At 34.6% G+C, this 21,473-nt stretch overlaps 1 protein-coding gene across 2 annotated transcripts; it reads right to left on the reverse strand.

The window, feature by feature from the left end:
• Positions 1-306: 306 nt before the first annotated feature.
• LOC136842851 (methionine synthase-like) lies at positions 307-20,071 on the reverse strand. Of its 2 annotated transcripts, XM_067110725.1 has the most exons (22): positions 19,878-20,003; positions 17,281-17,487; positions 16,748-16,947; positions 16,278-16,375; positions 15,980-16,134; positions 15,626-15,792; positions 15,157-15,251; positions 14,059-14,289; positions 12,992-13,119; positions 11,240-11,331; positions 10,817-10,930; positions 9,625-9,810; positions 8,650-8,829; positions 6,990-7,856; positions 4,945-5,061; positions 4,361-4,535; positions 3,457-3,612; positions 2,747-2,934; positions 2,498-2,628; positions 2,081-2,249; positions 1,355-1,558; positions 307-822 (listed from the first exon to the last, which is right to left on the reverse strand). In XM_067110725.1, the coding sequence occupies exons 2-22, from the start codon at positions 17,441-17,443 to the stop codon at positions 730-732; spliced, it is 3,909 nt and encodes a 1,302-aa protein (XP_066966826.1). In that variant the 5' UTR covers positions 17,444-17,487; positions 19,878-20,003; the 3' UTR covers positions 307-729. The 2 variants fall into 2 exon arrangements, with proteins under 2 accessions (XP_066966826.1, XP_066966825.1); XM_067110724.1 differs by lacking the exon at positions 17,281-17,487 and having other exon boundaries at positions 19,878-20,071.
• Between the last annotated feature and the right edge of the window lie 1,402 nt (positions 20,072-21,473).

Raw genomic sequence — 21,473 nt, forward strand, 5'->3', positions numbered from 1 at the left:
TTGGGCCTGAAATCCACTGGGTATTACCTAAGTTACAGTGGCTATCTCACAGAATATTGGGCCTGAAACCCACTGGGTGTTACTTGAGCTACAGTGGCTACCTCACAGAATATTGTGCATGAAACCCACTGGATGTAGGCACAAACTCCATTAGCTTCAAAAAAAAGAAATTCTTATGTTTGGATTGATAATTGATCCGTTGTTTGTTTGAAAATACGCACTGTATATCTACATACTAGCAAACAGTCTTAAAAAATTCTGTACATAATTTTTAGTTACAGGGTACTATGAAAGTAAATAACCAAAGGAAATGGATTTTTTTTATTCTCCATATTTTTCAAAGAAAGAACGATTGAAAATACTTTTCAAGTTCTCTGACTGTCAAAATTATAATCCAAAGGTTTAGTAAAATTAGTGTATTTACTGTGTATATTCGTTTATCAAAAATGCAATGCTATTCATGTAAGGCATTTAAACAGCAGTAAGAAAATTACTGTTTCATAATTTTTCGTTCAGAAAATTTTTCATTAAGAACAATGAGAAAATGCCCTTTACAATTTTATATATATTATAAGAACACTATAAAAATTTTAAATAAATAATATAAAAGCACCAGTCATAGTTTCCATAAGTTTTCATTGAGAACAATGAGAAAATGCCCTCAATTTTTATATGATAAAATAAGAACACAGTTCAAAAGTTTGAAGTTAATAATATAAAAGCACCAAACTATTCTTCAGCTGGATCATATGCTAGGCAAGGATTTAGCCACTTTTCTACTTCCACCAAATCCTTTCCACGACGCTGCGCGTAATCCAAGACCTTGAAAATAAATTAAGGATTTAGAACATGTAAATCTATAGACTAAATTTGATCATTCGTTTACATAAACCCTAATAAATAGGGATGGAGATGTTTGTAAAAAATCATCTCAACCATTGTTCAAAGAAAATACAATAGTATTAAAATGTGGCTTTAGTTTATCCCAAAAATTGACAGGATAGCACACTTTGGTGTTGATCAGTGTTCCCAAAATAAAAGCTATTTAGGATGGATGTTATAAAGTGACATAGCATGGATGCAGGCATTTTGAGTTTTACCAGTTGACACTTGTACAAATTAGGCCTTGATACCTCTTGTCAATTATTCATGGCAAATCCTACTGAATTTACATAGAAATTCCACTCAAATGAATGTCAGCTTACGCAGTAATACATATCAAATTTTATTTAAAGTGTTCAAGGATTTCAAAGTATCACAGAATTATAGTGGTTTGTAATACTGCAATGCAATCCACTTCAATTGTCTGATAGCAGCAAAAGTAACCTTAAATGATGGCATCATCTAAACTTACCTGATCTTTTTCAATTTTACCAACACCAAAATAAAAACTCTTTGGATTGGCAAAATATAATCCTGAGACAGAGGCGGCTGGGGTCATGGCTAGAGCCTCAGTCAACCCAATACCTGTTAGCTCTTCTGCATTCATAAGGTTCCACATAGCAATCTTCTCCTGGTGGTCAGGCTGGCTTGGGTAGCCAGGTGCAGGACGAATGCCCTGAAGATAGCAATATCATTTGATATCATCAGTTTCTTGTGATCTCAAATGGAGATATAAAGTCTAGACTTTATTATTCAATAGTAATACCATTTTAAAACTTTGGTTGCAAATCTTATTCACATAACTGCTTTATACATATATATCAAGAGTAATGTAAACAGCGCACAACTAGGAGCATGCTCATCAAGGTTGCTTTGAATGTACTAATTGTATTATAAGCACTCCTAATATTGCACTGGTATAGTACTGAAATACTGCAACTGCAAGTAATAGTATAATTGTGATTTGAATAAAAATGTTAAAATATAGATATGACCCGGTGAAAGTAATGATACTGAAACTGACATTATTTGGAAAACAAAACATATAAAAGAACATGACATTCAAAAGTAAGCTTTCAAATACATTGTCATTACAGACCACAAATCATTATCATAAATGAAAAAGTTAATACAGTAGTCAGCATAAATTATCATCAGAGTTACAATCATACATAAATTGATAAAATGATTGTTTTACCTGATATTTAACCCTATGTAGATCATTAGCTTCCAAGTATTCATCACTGGCATACCCCCACAAGTCTTTCCTTACTCTTTCATGAAGCTCCTCAGCAAAGGCTTCAGCTAATCTGTCAGCAATTGCTTTGACTAGGATGATATTATAATCATCATAATCTGCTTGAAATCTGGAAGAAATAGTGCATGAATGAGCAGAAACAACCAGTGAATTGCCTCCCTCCAATAAGTAACCAAATCCCCAATACTACAGTGCTATATACTGTAGTGCAATGAGAAAACAATCACTTTTGCATTTGATATCATTAATGCTTGTTATAAGTACACATATCTTCATAATGACAAAAATCCTCAGTAAAGTTTAAACACTAGTTTAATCAGAGCTTCTACAACGTAAATGTAAACAAATTATACATACTGATTACATAGCTTCTCTGTTCCAAATCCAGCAGAAACAGCAAACATTCCAATGTAATCCTTTATTCCAGTTTCTTTGGGAGCAATGAAATCCGAAATGCAGCAAAATGGAGTATGACTTTCCTTGGCAGCCTGATAAAAATATTTAGAATTGCATAAAAGTTACTACTAAGTCCACTGACTAAAAAATGTCAAATATAAAAATTGAGCTGTGGCAAAGATTTAGGTTGCTTAACGTTTATGAAATTACCTGCTGCCTCAGTCCATGAAGTCTTGCAACAACCTGAGATCTGGACTCATCACTGTAAACTTCAATGTCATCTCCTACAGCATTAGCTGGATAAAACCCAACAATACCATGTGCTTTTAAAGTTCCTTCAGCAATAATAGTAGAAAGGAGTCTTTGTGCATCATCGAAGACACGTTTGGCTTCTCCCCCTAAGTGAACATAAAGAATTAGTACACCTGTATATAAATATTAACTACAGTAGAAGCTCAGACAATTCAAGTATTACATCCTAAATTATGACTCATATGTGATAACACATTACAGGCGGTAGAAGTAACCCGAAAATCGTCGTAGCCGGAACATCGTCGAAAATCGTCAAAAATCATAAGAAAACCTTACTTTTAATGCTCTGGGTGCATTGAAAACGATGTAAACTGCATTATTATTGAGTTTTACATCAAAAAAACCTTCAAATTATGATTATTCTGCCATTTTGGGGCCATATTTCTTCCGTCGGATAACGTAACCACGGAACATGCGTCGTAAGCCAGGAAATAATTTCTGATGAATATATTTGAAAAGCGTGAACGTTAAATGCGGAACCGTCGTAAACCGGGGACTGCCTGTATTAAATACGTGTTGAAGTTAAGGAGGCTATTGAATTCTAAAAGTCTCCTCTAAGAGATAGGACTGTGTTTTTACCATAAAAAAGCACAGTGAAGGAAACTTACCTACAGTAGCATCATTGAAAATTTTGGGATAACCTCTATTTGGATATTTTCCACGAAGTTGCCACACATCAAAGAAGGGTTTCCAGTTGATGTATGGCACAAGAAGATTTAGATCATAGTCTTTGAAGGCCTTCACTCCCAATAACTTTGGCGGTACTGTGAAGAAAATTGAAAACACATTAGACTCAAACGTATGCCTAAATAAAACTAATAAAAGCATGAAAAAAATGCCTCATTTACACCTGACTGATCTGATATAAATGGGTAGCAACCTACACAATGTTATTCATTCCCAACATTTAACTTCTTTGACTTTATGGAACATGTTTTAGGCTTGCCACCTGTGTTGCCGATACCTTGGTAATAAACATGCTACTGTCACAATGGAGCTATTAAAAGACTACAATTCAGGTACTGATTTCTTTAACTTGCTCTAGTCAGAAGTTGAAGATGACGTGGGATTAGTGACCATCAAGCACCCTACATAACAAATATAGAAAAATACATCACTGGCTAGAGATAATGCAAAATAAAATACATAAGTACAATAAATTTGTGCTTAAAGCTACCAAGCACATACATCCCCATTGTTATGCATAAGATTTCAAGCACTACATACAACCACCACCTAGTTCTGCAAATATCTGTAGTGAACATTTTTTCATGAACAATGACAGAAAAACTTTCTACTGAAATATGTTACCATAAAGATACAGGTACTACTTTACATTATTTTCACTTACTGTATATTCTTTACCAAATATTTTATAGTACATATTCTTTACTAATGCTCTAATTTATATGTTTTTTAAATATTCCAACAAAATGAAATTAAATGTAAACACATTAATGACGTTTCTTCAGAAAAAGAAATTCAGGAACAAAGCCTGCATTATTTACTAACCAGGTAAAGGCTCACTCTCCCAATCTATGGAGAACTTCTTTTCCCTAGCCTCTGATAAGCTTACAAACTTCTTTTCCCGAAGGTTCTCATAATGTTCCTCTCTTATCCCTTCATAATCTTCACTGAGCTCATCAATATAATCGTCATACACAGTCTTGTCCATTAGGGATGAACACTATAAAGAAATGTACAGTACATGTAAAATTTAACTGTCATACCAGTCACATACAAATAGAGAATTTCTGTACCAAAAATGTTAAGTCAGAAATACACTATTCACAAAAGTATGGAAAAATTCTAGTTACATCTTAATTACTTGACAACCTAAAGAGATTCAAAGGTAGATTTTCTTTTAAAAATACATGCTATATTAACAATACTTCTTCCATGTTAAAATGAAAGAGATTGTTAATCTCTACTAGAAAATTAATCTACAAACTAAGATTCTGTAAACCATATACAGTAATTCCCATTGTATACAGTATAAGGGATTGTTAATCTCTACAGTACTAGAAAATTAATCCACAAACTCTGATTTTGTAAACTACATACTATATACAATTATCTCCATTATATATACTAACCACAACTACACTTTTGGATGCATCAACAACATGGACAACAGGATGCTTATATCGTGGAGCAATCTTTACTGCTGTGTGGGTTCTGGATGTTGTTGCTCCCCCAATCAAAAGAGGAACCTAAAACGAAAGAGAATTGCCGGACATTGTGAATAAAAACTTATGAGCAATGCAGAGTTGAATACCTGACACAGTGCAGGGAATAATTTTCTTTTGATGTATATTTTGAAAATTGGAAAATTGTGGACATTAAGAAATTATTATTTAAAAATACACATTACTTGACAACTTGAACTAAAAAAATACAGTTAGAAATGTAGTTGACTTGCTTGACACTTTGGTACTGCCACATTAAAATTTAAATTTTACTGCTACAAAAATATAGAAATTAACTTTGAAAACATTGATCAAGAAAGAATGAATAGACTGCATTCCTCCCATTATGAGCAATTACAGAAAACATCTGATAAATTGCCATTACTCTTGTACAGTATATATATTTCATACATGAAATATGAAACAACAGGCAATGACAATATACCCTAAATTTTTTTTTTTATTTTTTCATATCTGTCAGTTTGGAATTCAGACTCTTAGGCATTATAAGAAATATAGTTATGATATATAGAGTATAGTGAACACAAGGGGATGTGCATAGGTTATGTACTCTATATGTAGGCAAATAACTTATACAATTTATTATGACCTTTGATAAATAAAATTTGAACCTACTACCAAATTTTTTATCTGTGAAGTGGAGCTTTGAACCAGACTCCTGCACAATTAGAAGACCAATTGTACTGGGTAGTCTTTAAACAATATTTAGCTATATTTAGCAACATTTAGCAATTCACATCTAAATAACCTCACAGAACAGAAATTATGCATCAACGTTTTTCCCAATGACAAAGGCTGTTTTGATAGAAACCAGTTTGAAACTTGTAAGTGAAAGATAATCTTGTTAGTATATTTCCCTCTATATTTTTCTTTTCATATAAAGTCAAGTAACTTCTGTACATTTTTAATTCAACAGATATCCAAGGAAAAAACCACAATGCCCCAGTTCCATATAAAGTCAAGTAAGTTTTGTACATTTTTAATTCGTACATTTTTAATTCAACAGATATCCAAGGAAAAAGCACAATTCCCCAGTTGGAGTTCAGTTGTTGTCTTGGCATCCCAGTTCTCAGTTAGTGGCAAGGAAGAACTTCCCATTAAAGGTTAGTTTATACAGTAAAATAGCCTGTATTTTGTATAGCTGTTATGTAAAAACAAAACTTTCTTTTCAGTACTAGGTCTCTTATGATATTCAGTTCACTGCATATAAAGTGATTATGAACCCTTCACTCTTTCTGATCCACCACTGTGGATCAAGAAGTGAAATTGTTTAAAATTGAGGACAATCTGTATGCATTACTCCAAACAAGGTTTAGAGTAAATGTAAGGAAGGTTAGAGCTGTCTCAACAAAATTATTCTATGAGGATTCTCTACACAGATATAAGTAATTTTTCAGAACACAAATTTTGCTATACTTTAAACCAGTGTCTCAAAATAAATGACGACCGATTTTTTCAGCCAAAATCATCAGCACAAGAAGTTATCTTTGAGCTTCCTTATTAGTTCCAACTCTAGGCATGTACATTGTATCACTTTATCCCATTTCTGGGCAATCAAGGTTAATTATACTGTACTTTTAACGTGATTGGATAACGTCACAATACCTATACGCAGAAAATTAGTAAAGAGGAGAATTCATCACAAACATTTCTTTCATTTTTCTCTATCTGTACTTTTCTTCATCCTTCTCACAAAACTTTCCTCTTTCTCTCTTTTCTTATTCCTGTTGTCAATATCATTTGTCATAATAAAGCAAAATTTACTGTGTAGCAGAGATAAGAAACAAAATTTTGTTATCTTCGCTTCATTAACATTATAAAAATAGAATAACTAGCCAATTATTGTGTAAGACAGATGCAAAGTTCATACACACACTTGAATAACATGACGTTCATACTCACACTTAAATAACATGAATGAGTCCACTCACCTGCAGTCCTAATCTCTCCATTTCCTTAGCCACAAATATCATTTCGTCAAGGGATGGTGTTATAAGTCCGGAGAGTCCAATAATGTCTGCCTTTTCAGCAATAGCACACTCCAAAATCTTATCACAGGAACACATCACACCCAGATCTATAACTCGATAGTTATTGCATCCAAGAACAACACCCACAATATTTTTACCAATATCATGAACATCTCCTTTAACAGTTGCTAGAACAATTGTACCATTATACCTCTCACTTTCTGAGGCAATGCTCCCTGATTCTTTCATTTTCCTTTGTCGCTCCTCTTCCATAAAAGGAATTAAATACCCAACTGCCTTTTTCATTACTCGTGCCGATTTAATAACTTGAGGAAGGAACATTTTACCACTGCCAAAAAGGTCTCCGACGACACTCATACCGTTCATTAATGGGCCTTCAATAACATTTAATGGCCTAGGATATTTTTCGGCATTAGCTCTTGCCTCTTCTGTGTCCATTTCAATGAATTTATCTATGCCTTTCACAAGCGAATATTTTAACCGTTCCTCTACACTCTTTAACCGCCAGTCATCAACGAGATTATCACTCTTTGCTTGGGTGGTATTCTTTTCTGCGTAGGCCAGTAGCTTTTCTGTACCCTCTGGATCTGTGTTCCATAATAATGCTTCAGCAAGGTCTAGAAGTTCCCGCTCGATGTCATCATAGAGAGGTAAGCAGCCTGCATTCACAATACCCATGTCCATACCAGCTTTAATGGCATGATATAAAAATACTGAATGCATAGCTTCACGTATTGTTTCTTTCCCACGGAAAGAAAAGGAGAAATTACTCACACCTCCACTAACTCTTGCACCAGGACAAGTAGCCTGAAAATAAGCACATCAGTGCAGTTATATATCAACTGATAAACTGGAAATAAAATATCTGCTATTGTACTTCAGTACTCCTTATGAATGCAAAGTCATATGGGTCATAAAAGTCTGATTCAGTAACTACTTTTAACTACTAAAGGTATATATCATTTCAGTAAATGGCAAGAGTATATGAAAACAAAAAATCCTGCTTATCTCTGCAAGGCTAACATACTTCCCAAATACAACATGGTTCTCATTTAAGCTTAACATGAAAATTCTTTAAAAGAAATTTTAGGTTTCATTCAAACCAGTCTTAGATAGTTGTATTTTTTGGTCTGAAGTGGCTGACCACAACTCATATTTACATGGGAGGCAATTAACTCCACTGTTTTAGTAGAGAGAGAACTGCCATCCGTGAGAGCAATAAACTCACATTTATCACCTATCCCATTAATATAAATCCTCATTTCTGGAAATGAGAGCTCTGTGCCCAACCAGAAGGGAATGGAGGGGGGGGGGACTTTGGTATGTAAAGACATGTTTTCTTCTAAAATGCATATTTACATAAATTAAAACTATTGTCTTGGCTAGGCAGATATCTTCTGAGATTTAAGAGAACATGGAGCCAAAACTTTACAATTACAACACAATTATACTGTAATAGTAATTATTATACTAATAATGTTAGAAATTACAGCAGTGAAGAAACATTAACCACCTGAATAATTACATTTATACTGTGATATTTATTGCCAAATATTACATCCCATATTTCATGTTATAATTATAAGGAAACTATAATTACCTTTATAACTTTAGTAGCTTCTATAAAACTGATACCATAAGTATTGTGCTCTTCAATACCAGTAGCTATCGTTAATATGTTTGGATCGAAGATAATATCGTTGCAGTTGAATCCAACTTTTTCAGTAAGTAACTTGTAAGACCTCTGACATATCTTGATTTTATTTTCAGTGTCCACAGCCTGAAAAATAAAATATTAGAGATCATTAATCTTAAATGTGTCTGTACTGACGAGCGTCTTATTCATATAAAAATTTGTAAAATGTAAGTCAGTAATTCACTTCAGAAGTTTTATAACCACAGAGTTATAAAAAATTAGTATACTGTAAAGCACCTTACTGTAATATGTACAAAAAAGTATTGTGTAATTCTTAAGTAATGACAAATACTATGCCAAAACATTGAGATTACATCTGTCCCATAGCACACATCATGGATGGCTGTGAAAGGATGAAGTTCAAAATTAAAAGGTCCAGCTGGAACAGAAAAATTACTACATTCTATGCCAGCAGCAGCATTTTAGAGGGGGGGAGAATATTTCTGTTTACTTTGTGACATGCTGCTGAATTACTAAGCCAGAATCAGGGGGAGCATTAACAAATTCAGTAAGTATACAGCAAAAAGAGGTTGCTGAACCACTGGTAAATAAGAGTACTGTATACCATACACCATGGGTATACTTTATGATGGCAGTAATCAGCCATGATGTGCATTTTGACCGCAGTACTGTAATGCCCTTCATATGAAAATAAAAAATCCTGATGTCTGCTTTATTAAGCAGGCAGGTAAAATTCTTCTATAACTATAAAAGATATCTGCATGGTGGATAAAAAAAGCAAAAGTATAATAACTTTATGATTCATACTTTACAAACAAGACTTCATTCACTACAATACAGCACTTTTGCATTACAGAACACATAGGCATTCATCAACAAACCAAACAAATGAAAGATTGTCACCAAAAGTTTACTCACCTGACCCTTTTCATCAAAAGCCATGATAACCACTGCAGCACCATATTTTTTTATCTTACGAGCTTTTTTAAGAAAGTCATCTTCTCCTTCCTTTAAGGATATTGAGTTCACAATACATTTACCCTGGGTAACCTTTAAACCAGCTTCAATTACTTCAAAGTTGGAAGAATCTATGCAGATTGGGACCTGAAAATGTGTTTAAATATTTAGTGAAGAGTTCTTAATAACTTTCAATACAAAATCTTACTTCTGCATTTCTTGTAAATTTTTTCCCACTGTGTAAGTCAAACAGCAGTTTGTGCACTGTAATCTTATAAAACCTCCTTGGAATGTGACTAACATTTTCCCAGAAGAATTCCTTCTAAGGGAAAGATTGGCTTTGTAATGTTGGTTCTGCGACCAAAAGCAATGGAAACAGTGTCTTAGTACAGTTAGAGTGACACATATTAGGTGAATGAGTCACTATCCTGGAACTTTTCCATATTCTGTCTCTAAACCTCATGACTAAACACAGAAGAGTGGCAAGACTATATTTGTTAGAATCACGATAGCAAACCTGCAAATGCTAGGGATGATAGCACAGTGCAATACAGTACTAATTACCAATCTGTCATAATAATCTGCAATGAATTGACAAATCCTCAATAAGTACTAGATGCAAATAAATTTACTGAACATGTAAAAAAAAAAGGTATAAAAAACAAGCTGAAATGACTGGGCATGTAAAGAAATGTACATGCCTGATAAAAAAGGCTATACAGTGAACCCCCCTGTATTCGCCGGGGGGGGGGATGCGCAAACAAACCCCCCCCCCCCGTGAATAGCTAAAATCTGCGAATACTTAAAACCCCTCTAAAAACACTCAGAACTGCCCATTTTGATAGTTTAAACACAAGAAAAACCCTGTAAAAATGCTTATACCCGAGTATTTTAATAGTTTGATCACAAAAAGTGCATTTATTCATGAAAATTATATGAAAATACAGTAATTAGTGAATATTTCTCAGTGGAAAACACCGCGAATGGGCGAATTTTCCGCGAATGATGGCTAGATATGTTCCACAGAGAAACCCGCGAATGCGTGAATCCGCGAATCATGAGAACACGCACACGGGGGGTTTACTGTAAATGTTAATGCTCAAAAACAAAAAGGAAAAACTAAGTAACATATGTACTGTGCCAATATACGTACTTTACAGATATCAGGTTCTGTTGCTACTAAATTCAGAAAACGAGTCATTGCTGCCTTGCCGTCAAGCAACCCTTCATCCATATTTACGTCTAAAATTTGAGCTCCATTTTCCACCTGAAAGAAATTGATTATAATAATGACTGGAACGCACCAGTAATGATAATCAGAACATAGCATATAAGAAAATTTGGATAAAGTACATAAATAATTCAATCCAGATCCGTATCTGTCTAATATCTAGTATAATTAAAGTTAGTGATGTGGATTCAGTTTTCATTTGAGCTAGCTACTAATCTGAATGTCCCTCTGTACTTAATACTAATTGGTTTACTTTACCTTCATTACAACACTATGTGAATTTCATAGCTTCATAATTTGAAAGTTTCATGACTAATCCAGTTAAGGTATGAAATGACACCTTACCTGCATTTTTGCGATGGCAAGAGCTTCTTCATAATTTCCATTCTTTATTAAACGACAGAATTTTCTTGAGCCTGCCACATTGCATCTCTCACCTACAACAAATGCAAATTATTAAATGAAAATTAGAAAGCAAATATTGTAATCTTCCTTCTAAATTTTGCAATTACACTAGATTTAGTTGTGAGGATCCATTTCTAAAAGGTAATAAAATGTATTTGATTTGAACAATTACAGGTATAACCTTTTAATTAACTGAATGGTAAAGAAAAAAAGAAAAAAGAAGTCAGGTTAACATTTTTTTCATTTGCCAGAAGATATTAATTTTTATAGCAGTAAGTAATTGTTCACACTTCTGTGTCTGTTGTGAATTTGATCAGAGATTCAGTACTATAGTACTGTGCATGCAATATCTACAATACAGTATAAGCCTCTTGATATAGCTCCAAAGACAACTCATCAATGATACATTGACCAACTATCATTTCACAATGGCATTTGCCTCTGTCTTCACACCCTCCTGCTCGAATTTTTGTCAAAATTTCTGCATATCTCACAATTCAACCATCATTTCTCCACTTTATTTACATTATAAGGTACAGTATATTCATAATTATAAAGAGTAACAAATATAAATCACTATGATGCAAATGTTTCAAAACTTGATTTAGAGGCTTCGAAATGGAAAAGATGTAAATCACAAAGCAATAGAATTATGAAATTGCCTCAACTAAATTTATCGCTCTGTGCTCCAACAGAATTAGTCCATGAAGCAGTAAATAAATATATCTACTGTATAACAGAATGTTAAACTGTATAATAAGCAAAACATAGCTAAACCATCATTAAAAATGTTTATGCAAAAAATCTGCATTTTCTATTCCCAAACATGCAATGAGAACTTTCTTCTTGTCTTATCTGATCTTTAAGGAAACGAAAGCTTACTTATTATCTTTTTTGTTTTCCAAATGCAGAGTTCCAGTTTGAAAGATTGTACACCATTTCACACTTGAAAATGAATATGGAAAAAAATACAGTATATTTCACATAATTTAAAAGCCTCATTATTAGCAGGCAAGAAAACATACTGATTATCTTGCTTACTGAAACTGAAAACATTGCTTGCTATTTAACTTCGCACATACAATTAAAACTTCCATCGTCTAGTATTCTTTAAAGTTAATAATCATATCTCAGCAGACATGAAATTTCTGCCCTTTCTGAGAAGAGACATGGCTATGCTCAAAATTCCACTTTCTGTTAATAATATACTTTGCTCACTTTCTACAAACAACATACGTATACTGTCTTAAACTGTCATCAAGTCCATATAATTTAAGGCCAGTAAATTATCTACATACAGTACCATAGTATTGAATAATGTATTCAATTCACAACAGACTGAAAAGTTTAAAAAAATTACAGATGCTTTTATAAAATTTCTAGTCCATTTCTCTCTGCAAAGTTATGAAGAATTGCATTGCTATGAGACAATATTTGGGTTTTTAACTGAATAATTCATAAACTCTGTATGTCAACAGAACTCCTGCAGTCACTATCAGACCACTGAGTCAATCTCATCTTTCTCATAGGAGGAAAGGAGAGAAGAAAGGTTCAGTACAATATTTCTGTACCTATTACTGCATATTTATATGAAAACAAATATAAATAGCAATGCAATTCAATAAAAATGTTTTATATACTTAAAAAATATTAAAATAAAATATAAGGCAAGACCCATAAATAATAACATACCGATATTTACAAAATTTGTGTTGGTAGTGATCCGCGTAGGTTCCAAGCCACACAACAGCTGTGCTCCCTCATATAATTCCAGTGGAGGAACTCGCGGCTTGATTGTCGCTACAGTGTCAGCAATTGCTCTGAAATCATTTTACAGTTTTCTGTCAACACAAAAACTTCCTTTAAAAAATTCTTTCTCCATTATGTATAAACAAAAAGCAAGTGTATACACGACTTTACTTGTCATTTCCCAACGAAAATTATAAGCCAGGTACATCTAAGAAAATAATTATCATGTATTTAAGCAGACATTACAAGAGGCTTTGAGATGCTTTCATGTAACTGAACTTCATATCACTTATTAATTATTGATGTCACCATCAAAAACTCTAAATCATGAAACTATCATAAACTTTAATATAGCACCTGCCAAAACTAAATATGGTAGACTTAAAAATTCATGATGGCTTATAATTACATCCAAAGCTAACCGGTACTAAGGCTTGGGGCTACAAGTCAAACTACTGTACTGTACTGTATACTACCTAACTGATATTGCTTTCTTTTGGTGCCAATTTACAGCTCAACTTTACTTGCTTTGCTTCAAAATATTAATTTGATTATTAATACAGACAGACTTGGAGAGCAGTCAAAGGCGGGCTGCATGTCAGATGCCCTAAAAAGATCTGAATATTCTTTTTCTTTCATAAAGCTTTTCTCTTTCACATCGTATTTCTTGAATTTAATATTAGCAATCATGTCCAACAGATGTAATAATAGAACCTATGAAGAATCCTCATACTGGCACTTTACTCACTAATTTTGCAAGTGACAACTTTATACTTTTAAATATTAAGACCAGAAATAACCCATTAATATAAGATTCAGTATACCTTGGGAATGGCTTGAACTACTTGCTTCATTGGCACTATCATTGGTGAACTTCTTGAGTCAGCTGTATACGTACAATACTGTACAGTGCCTTAAGATTAAAGAGTACTGTGCAGTACTTAAAAAAAGATTTTGTGCAAACTACTCTCTCAGTGCTTTTAATCCCTCAACAGACATTTTTTATTTACCTTATATGATCAGGAGTAGTACCACAACAGCCTCCAACCACGTTAACCAGTCCATCCAAAGCGAATTCTTTAATATGATTTGCTGTAGTCTCTGGTGTTTCATCATACTCTCGAACGGTATTTGGTAGGCCAGCATTGGGGTAACATATCACGAAAGATTTTGTATTCAAGCCAATATTTTCAATAAATGGACGCATCTCTACAGCTCCAAGGGCACAGTTCAAACCGATGCTGAAATAACAGAAAGAAAATCAATAGCCTCTTGACACATAAGACATTTTGAACTGACTGTTCATGAATGTTTGAAAAAACAAGAGGCAACAAAATTATACCTAAACACCTACAAAAAAATTAACAGATCTTCCTCAGTATAGTCATCCTTCAGAAGTTTTATTAGCACGTGTTTGAAGTCTAAAAATTTCAGTGTGGAAACTTGGATTGAGTTTCTAACTGCTAATAAAGCAATGTATGCATATTTTATTGAAATGTAAACTTTGTACTGTACACAAAGTAAACTCCAATAAAGAATGCTAAATAGCATCCATTGCCAGCTAAATAATCCTCAGACCCCATCATACTGAGATAGTTGAGTAACTATCTTACCACCTCCCAAATTCTTGATAGCAAACATTGTTAATTTTAATGTTATTGCAATATTTTCCCTTTGTGATGTTTCATGAGTAATGAGTTTTTTCACTCTTTAGTGCAAATTTCACCTCAATTCTCATCTTGTCAAGGTCTTTATCTATTTTAGCTATCATTTTTTTCTGTTTTCCTGGCTCTTCCGCTGGTCATCATCCTGAATTGGTAGTTACTGCACCAGATAAATTGCAGTCGATTAATCCAAATTTATTTCTGTTCGTGAGAAACGGCTCCTTTTCATTTTCCATCATGTACTCAAACATCTTCCATCTTTGAGAATAAATGTGTGAATTGCTCCTAAAAAAAGGTGCCTGGGTATGAAACATGAATATAAACCTCACCTTTTGGTATGAAAAGTAAACAAATAATTACTCCATATTAAAAGAACAAAAGAGGAACTGCAGTATAACCATAATACCAAGCTCACATGTATTCATAGTTAAAAAACAAACTTACCACATAGGCTGTGCATGAGAAATGCTGATAACAAAAGCATCTCCTGTCTGACCAGAAAGAGTTCTTCCAGACTTGTCAACTATGGTACCTGACACCTGAAAAGTATTTAAATGTTACCCCTTTGCATCAAGATAACTAACAGTATAGGGAATGAATTACACAATATTGTGCAATTTTCTTCTCATTCATGCATAGTAAGAGCAATGGACTTTGTTTATAATAATGTTGTCAAAGCATAAAACCTTATACAGTAGTTAAAATACTGATTAGTTTAAAAAAAATAAAAGCAAAGAGAAATTCTTTACCTCCACACATTGATACTTGGGTATGAGTGAAAAATATGATGGCTTTGAAATTACAATAACAAGCAAGGCATTCTGAAGTCCTGAATGGGTGACAGAAGTTGAAAGCCATTGATATAAAATATCTAGAAAAAGACAAACCAACCTCAAATTTGACAACTACTTACAAAAACAGGTACTGGGTCATAGTCCTCTTCAAACAAAGTCTGAATGGCAAATAGGGCAGCCTTGGAATTTGCAGTGTCAAAAATGGTTTCAACTAGAAGAATATCAACACCTCCATCTAGAAGGCCCTTTGCTTGCTCAGAGTATGCTTGGACTAATTCATCAAAAGCTATAAAGGAAATGAAAAATGTTAATTTTTCAATATACTTTTGTTATGTATAGCCTGTATAATCTAGATGATACTGCACTTTAAAATTGTTTATATACAGTATACTGAATATTTTCAGTGACTTTATCAAGATGCAAACATTTTCTGCATGATATCATCAGAACCAAATGATTCTCCAGGTACTTACTAATATTTCTGAAATCAGGCCGTTCGACGGAAGGAGATATAGACAGAGTTCGATTTGTTGGTCCCATAGCTCCTGCAACATAGCGCTGTTTACCTGTAACTTGCGTCACTTCATCTGCAGCACGTCTTGCAAGACGAGCTGATTCCAGGTTCAACCTAAAGAATATGAGTAACAGGTTACACACAAGTGCGTAATAGTTTATAATTCGTGCAACGTAAGCCAGAACAGTTCTTTGCGCAGTACTGTATATGGAATTATGCTACAACAAGAACATTGAATACTTAAAGCAATACTGTACCTGTAACAAATATGCTGGAGATGATAATCAGCTTGAGCAACCCATGTTCCACTGAATGTGTTGGTCTCTATTATATCAGCACCAGCTTCAAGGTATTCCTAATATAAAATGATAAAATAGACAAGTTGTATAAAATAATGGAAGAAAGTACAGTATATGTTAAATAAACAAGAAAAATGCAACATTAGATTAGTAGGAAGACTGCTTAAGATATACACTAATGGGTTTGATGGCATAGTTTTATTGAGTGCAACATTTTATGAAATGCAATGAAGTTTGTAATACAATATTAGCATGCAGAAATTTAGTCTTACCCAATCATCCAACAAGTTTCAATATATGTGATTGGCAAGCTAATAAAAGTTATTCCCAAAAGAAATCACCAGATATGTATAAAAGAGACATTTATTTTAATTGCAGCTTGATGATAACAGAGGGATTACCCTTGGCAAAATACAGTATGTAATTACCTTGTGAATCTCAAGAATAACCTGAGGTCGTGTTAAGGATAACAGATCATTGTTTCCTTTCAAATTACATTCATGGTCTCTAAATTCTTCTCCACGGTAATCATCCTCCTCCAGTTTGTGGCGCTGAATCATAGTTCCCATTGCCCCATCAATGACGAGAATACGCTGGCGAAGGGCATCGTGGATCTCCTCTGCCCTCCCTGCATTAGAAGGGAAAAAGATAAAGGAAGTACAATTGTCTGCTGGTGATATTTCAGATTAAATGACTGACAAGCTTGGTGTACGAATTACAAAACTCCATATTGTACTTTAATTGTAACTATTGTAATGAAAATATATAAAAAAAACAAGTTTCCTAACATTAAAATCCCCTTGTTGTATTAGCTCACACTTTCGAAGGCACCCCCTTGAGCCCATAGGGAGCTTTCACTTCAGTGTGACTAGCATGGCACACTGCAAAGATTGGTAATACTATCCCCTTTACTTTTAAGCATAACTTTCTCAACTTAAAAAAGCACATCTAGACAACTCACTAGGGTAAGAGGAATAATCCATGGCTATATTGGCATTCCAACCATTAGCTTTCCTTTGTAATAACCTGTTGTGGTGAACACATGAATTTTGGCCTACAAAGTGAGTGCAGAAAACCTTTTCAAGGGATGATATTTGTATTGTGAGCCATACTGGGCGCAACATGTGGATGGGTAGGAGGGGTATGAGTTTGTTGGTAATTCAGCATGCTGTTGACAAAAGGAAATAACATAGTAAACATATGTGTTTGACTAAATACAGTACATCATGCGTAATTACAATTCAGCATTTTAACGAGATGCTTCCCAATTTCTAAATTTCAGATCCCCTATAGCTACAGTGAAAGTAAAATTGACAGTACAAAATGTAACAAGCAATATGATCATCACAAAAAGGTTATGTAATGCTTCAGTATATTGTGGTGTACTATGTTAAAACAGTCCAGTAGCTTTAACAGGTAGCGCATGTTGTTTGTGTGCAATTCAATGGCCCTCCATATAATTATACCCCAGTACAATATTTACCACAAAGGCATTCTAGGTTTCACTTGGTTAAGTTCTTCATGAAATTCAGTGTTGATAGAAAACACTACTGTACAGGTTTCTTCCAAATCACCCAGTACACTTTATTATTTTAACTAGCCTTGGGATCCAGATTTCTTGTTCCCAACAAAGCCAACTGTGTAATCTCATTTTATTAATTTACATTCAGTAATCATATATTAGCCTTTCTATCATGCTGTGTTCACTATATTGTACATATTAAACCAGATTACTGTACATTAATTCAACTTCCTCTGACTTTAATTTTCTTTCACCTTCCATTAACACTAACAACCTAAAGAGTACATTTCTCTGTCTCAACATTCTTCAAACAACCTCTCCCCCATCTTCCAATGGAGTCAGCTGCATTAAATTTTACAGTTTGCAAAATTATCCCAACAGCTAACCTTTTCACATTATAAACCACAATAACACTTCCCTGAGACGCTCAAAAATGGACCCTCATAAGTCTAAGATCCAGGTGATGGCCCATTCCAGAGGAACTTTTCCATGTAAGGTTCCATTTCCATAGAAAATTCATAGGTACAATACCCCAAGAGAAATTTGAATGGTCAAGTAGGTGTGTAATTTTAAATGTTAAACAGCCTAGCCTAGAGTTTTTCTAATAGTTTTAGACTGGACTATTATGACTTTGGCAAGGAAGGATCATTGCACTTGGATGTGCTTAGGTCTGTGAAATAGGGGTTTTCTGTTAGTTGTGTACCTGCTAGCTCTAAGAATAATGGGGCCATGGGAGGGGGCAACCAAAATCTCAGGCTTAGGGTAGGTTTGTGAAAGATACGTAGAGAACAACAAGTAAACAAGGTATGTGAGCAAAGAAACAAATACTTTGTATGATTTATGCAGCATAAGTCACTTTTGGTGAGGGGGAGAGTAGTAATCAGTAGGCCCAGGTCCATAGGCAAGGTTAAAAAGATTCGCACTCACTTTTTTTTTTTTTTTTTTTTTTGACAGGGCCATATGCCTTGTGGGAGGAAGGGGGAGAGGTTATGGGGGGGGGGGGGTTATCGATCAGATGGAACCTGGCCCTCTAGGTTAGGTTGCATCCCTATTTTTCACTAATTTTTGCATTCCCCAACTCAAAAACCTCAGCTTCCCACTGAGGTTCCCCATTATTGTTAAACTTTAGACTTTAGAGTGTGCATAATGATTTAACCAAACTTATGTCATTTGTCAAAACCACATCAAAAACTATTGAGAAGATCTGAATCATCAGATGATAAAGTAATATCAGCCTAGCATACCGTAAGACAGCCTAGACATCCTACAAAAAGCCATTAAAGATCAAATAGGTTAGTTCCACTTCCCCTTAATCTGGATTAGGAGGAGCAAGAAAATGAATCTGCTATATTTCTAGCTGTACTACGCAATTAATTTGGAATACTGCAAGCTCCCACAGAAGAACTTGCCCAATTGTGGGTTAAATGATCAGTTTGCATCAACTGCACATCCCTTAAAGCATACCCTAGGTCATGTTGAAGGGGGGTGGTTAGGGGTGGAGGAAGACTTCTCAGTAAGGTGGGACCTGGCCATCTACGTTACACTGCACCCTTATATTTTACTTTTTTTTTTTTATTTCCAACTCAGGAACATTGGCTCCCCCATTATTGTTAAACTCAGGGGTGTGCATAATGATTTAACTAGAAATTATGACAGATACGAATGTCACTTGTCAAAACCACATCAAAAATTTCTACAGAAGCTAAATTTTATAGTTCCACTTGTATTGATTTAGGCTACCTCAGATATCCTAGGAAAGCTACAGTAGAATGGGTTAGGTTAGGCTTCACTTCCCCTTCACCCTTTTGAATTAGGATACAAAAGAACATGAGTTTGCTGAATTTTAAACTCTTCCACAAAAATAATTTAGGCTTCCATAGACTCCCCCCCCCCCAAAACAAAAAAAGGTCCAGCCCCGTTGAGGGTTAATTGCATATTGCTTTCATGCTAGCCTAACCTAGTACAGATCTAACCTAGCTTGCTGCGGATAGTTGAAAGCCTGACCTCACTGACCCCAAAAGTCTCAAAATAATTACCCGACATCCTTGCAGTTCGTTTAGGACGGGTCATTTTGACAGGTTATATCACACACGAAGCTTCACACATAAACGCGATCTGACACATGTTCATCAGCAGTGGCTACGTTCACTACTCGAGAGACTTTCAAATGACAGAAGTTGCGTATTTATATCTGCAGTCGGCGCGTCCGAATCGTGTGACTGACTTCGGACTGTGAAAGTTACAGACATTACGTAATGAAACAGTTATGTGATGCTCAAAGTATCGTATTGATTTAATTTATATTGTTCTTTATGACGAGTATTATTCGTTACATGCACTTAATGTTAATAAGGATAACAACATTAAGTAAGAAGTGAGGGTACCACATCGGCACATTCCTCACACGTGAACAACAGCTGATTACAACCCAAACTACTACGATGTCTGCACTGCCACACACACGATGAATGGGCAAAATTTTCCTGTGCTAAGGGAAAGCAACGTGGCAAAAGAAAAGTACAAGCTTTCCCTGAAGAAAGTTTGACTATTTTTTAATTATTAAAGTATATATCAAGTGAAGATAGCTGCAACAAACCACTTCGTTTCCCATTGAGGAATGGACGATAACTTCAGCAGTCTCCAAAAAGTTCCATTGATCAGTAATGTAATGTTTGCCCATTGAAAGACTTGAGATAAAATGATTTACTGATAAAATGAACAGGTCCTCAGAATTGTCAAGTTTGGTACATAGGGCAAGTGTATACGGGGTATATTTTTTTTTTATTTGCGCGATGTAACTGTCATTTCTCCAAAAGCCGAGCTAGACTGGTTGATAATTTTAAAATGAAAATAAAATGTTTAGGGTAAGAAATTTTCCGCTTCAGAATAGGGGAGAAATAAATATCAATTTTGGAATGGAGCTCTTCAAAAGCAACGCAGCTTGGAGAGAAGGATTCAAGGTTACGGGACAGACGACGAAGCAATCGAGTGCTTTCAGACGAAGGTCGTCACTCCTAAGGCCTACAAGAAGTTGGTGTTACAGTTACCATCGAAAACTAACCCTATAGCACTAAACCTTTCTTAAATAATCTGACTGTAGAAATCAAACGACAGATAACAGTTTATCAGATGGCACTATGCGGGTGTTATGGCAAGTGTTAGCAACAAGTTCTATTTTTACTGTGTGCAATTTTTTTAAAAGTGAGTGGTAATTATCTGTGAGTTATATGTCATACATATAAAGCACTAGGTCTGGTTCAGCCACGCCTATGATATGTATGTCATGAACAGACTGCCAAAGACGTGTCACTGTTCATTCCTGCTATCTGCTGACGTCTCGTGAAATTGGGTGTATCTATTTTATTTTCTATTCTTTTATATTTATTTTTTATTTGTTTATCTCCGTTTCCTAAAACTTTCCTCTCTACAGGCTGATTCCCCGTTGGAGCTCTCTTGGGTTTATAGTCTTTTGACTTTGTCCACAAGGGATTTCGGCTGACTATTTAAAGATGTCACGTTCATTTCCGTAATATTCATCGTATAAAAATCATTTGTCCTGTTCCATTCAAATCTAAATAACTTATCATGAGCAAAGCATTAATCCCGGTCAGCTCTTCGTTGGGCGAGTCTGT

This window comes from Macrobrachium rosenbergii, chromosome 10 (genome assembly GCF_040412425.1).
Source record: "Macrobrachium rosenbergii isolate ZJJX-2024 chromosome 10, ASM4041242v1, whole genome shotgun sequence".
NCBI lineage: Eukaryota > Metazoa > Arthropoda > Malacostraca > Decapoda > Palaemonidae > Macrobrachium > Macrobrachium rosenbergii.

What these genes read in the sequence shown, in the direction of transcription:
- LOC136842851 (XM_067110725.1), bottom strand. Translation starts at nt 17,443, where the DNA reads ATGTTGCGCCCAGTATGGCTCACAATACAAATATCATCCCTTGAAAAG. An exon ending in TCTCATGCACAGCCTATGTG is followed by an intron (nt 14,290 to 15,156) that starts GTAAGTTTGTTT and finishes CTGTTATTTCAG; the next exon opens with CATCGGTTTGAACTGTGCCC. An exon ending in AAGCTACTAAAGTTATAAAG is followed by an intron (nt 7,857 to 8,649) that starts GTAATTATAGTT and finishes GCTTATTTTCAG; the next exon opens with GCTACTTGTCCTGGTGCAAG.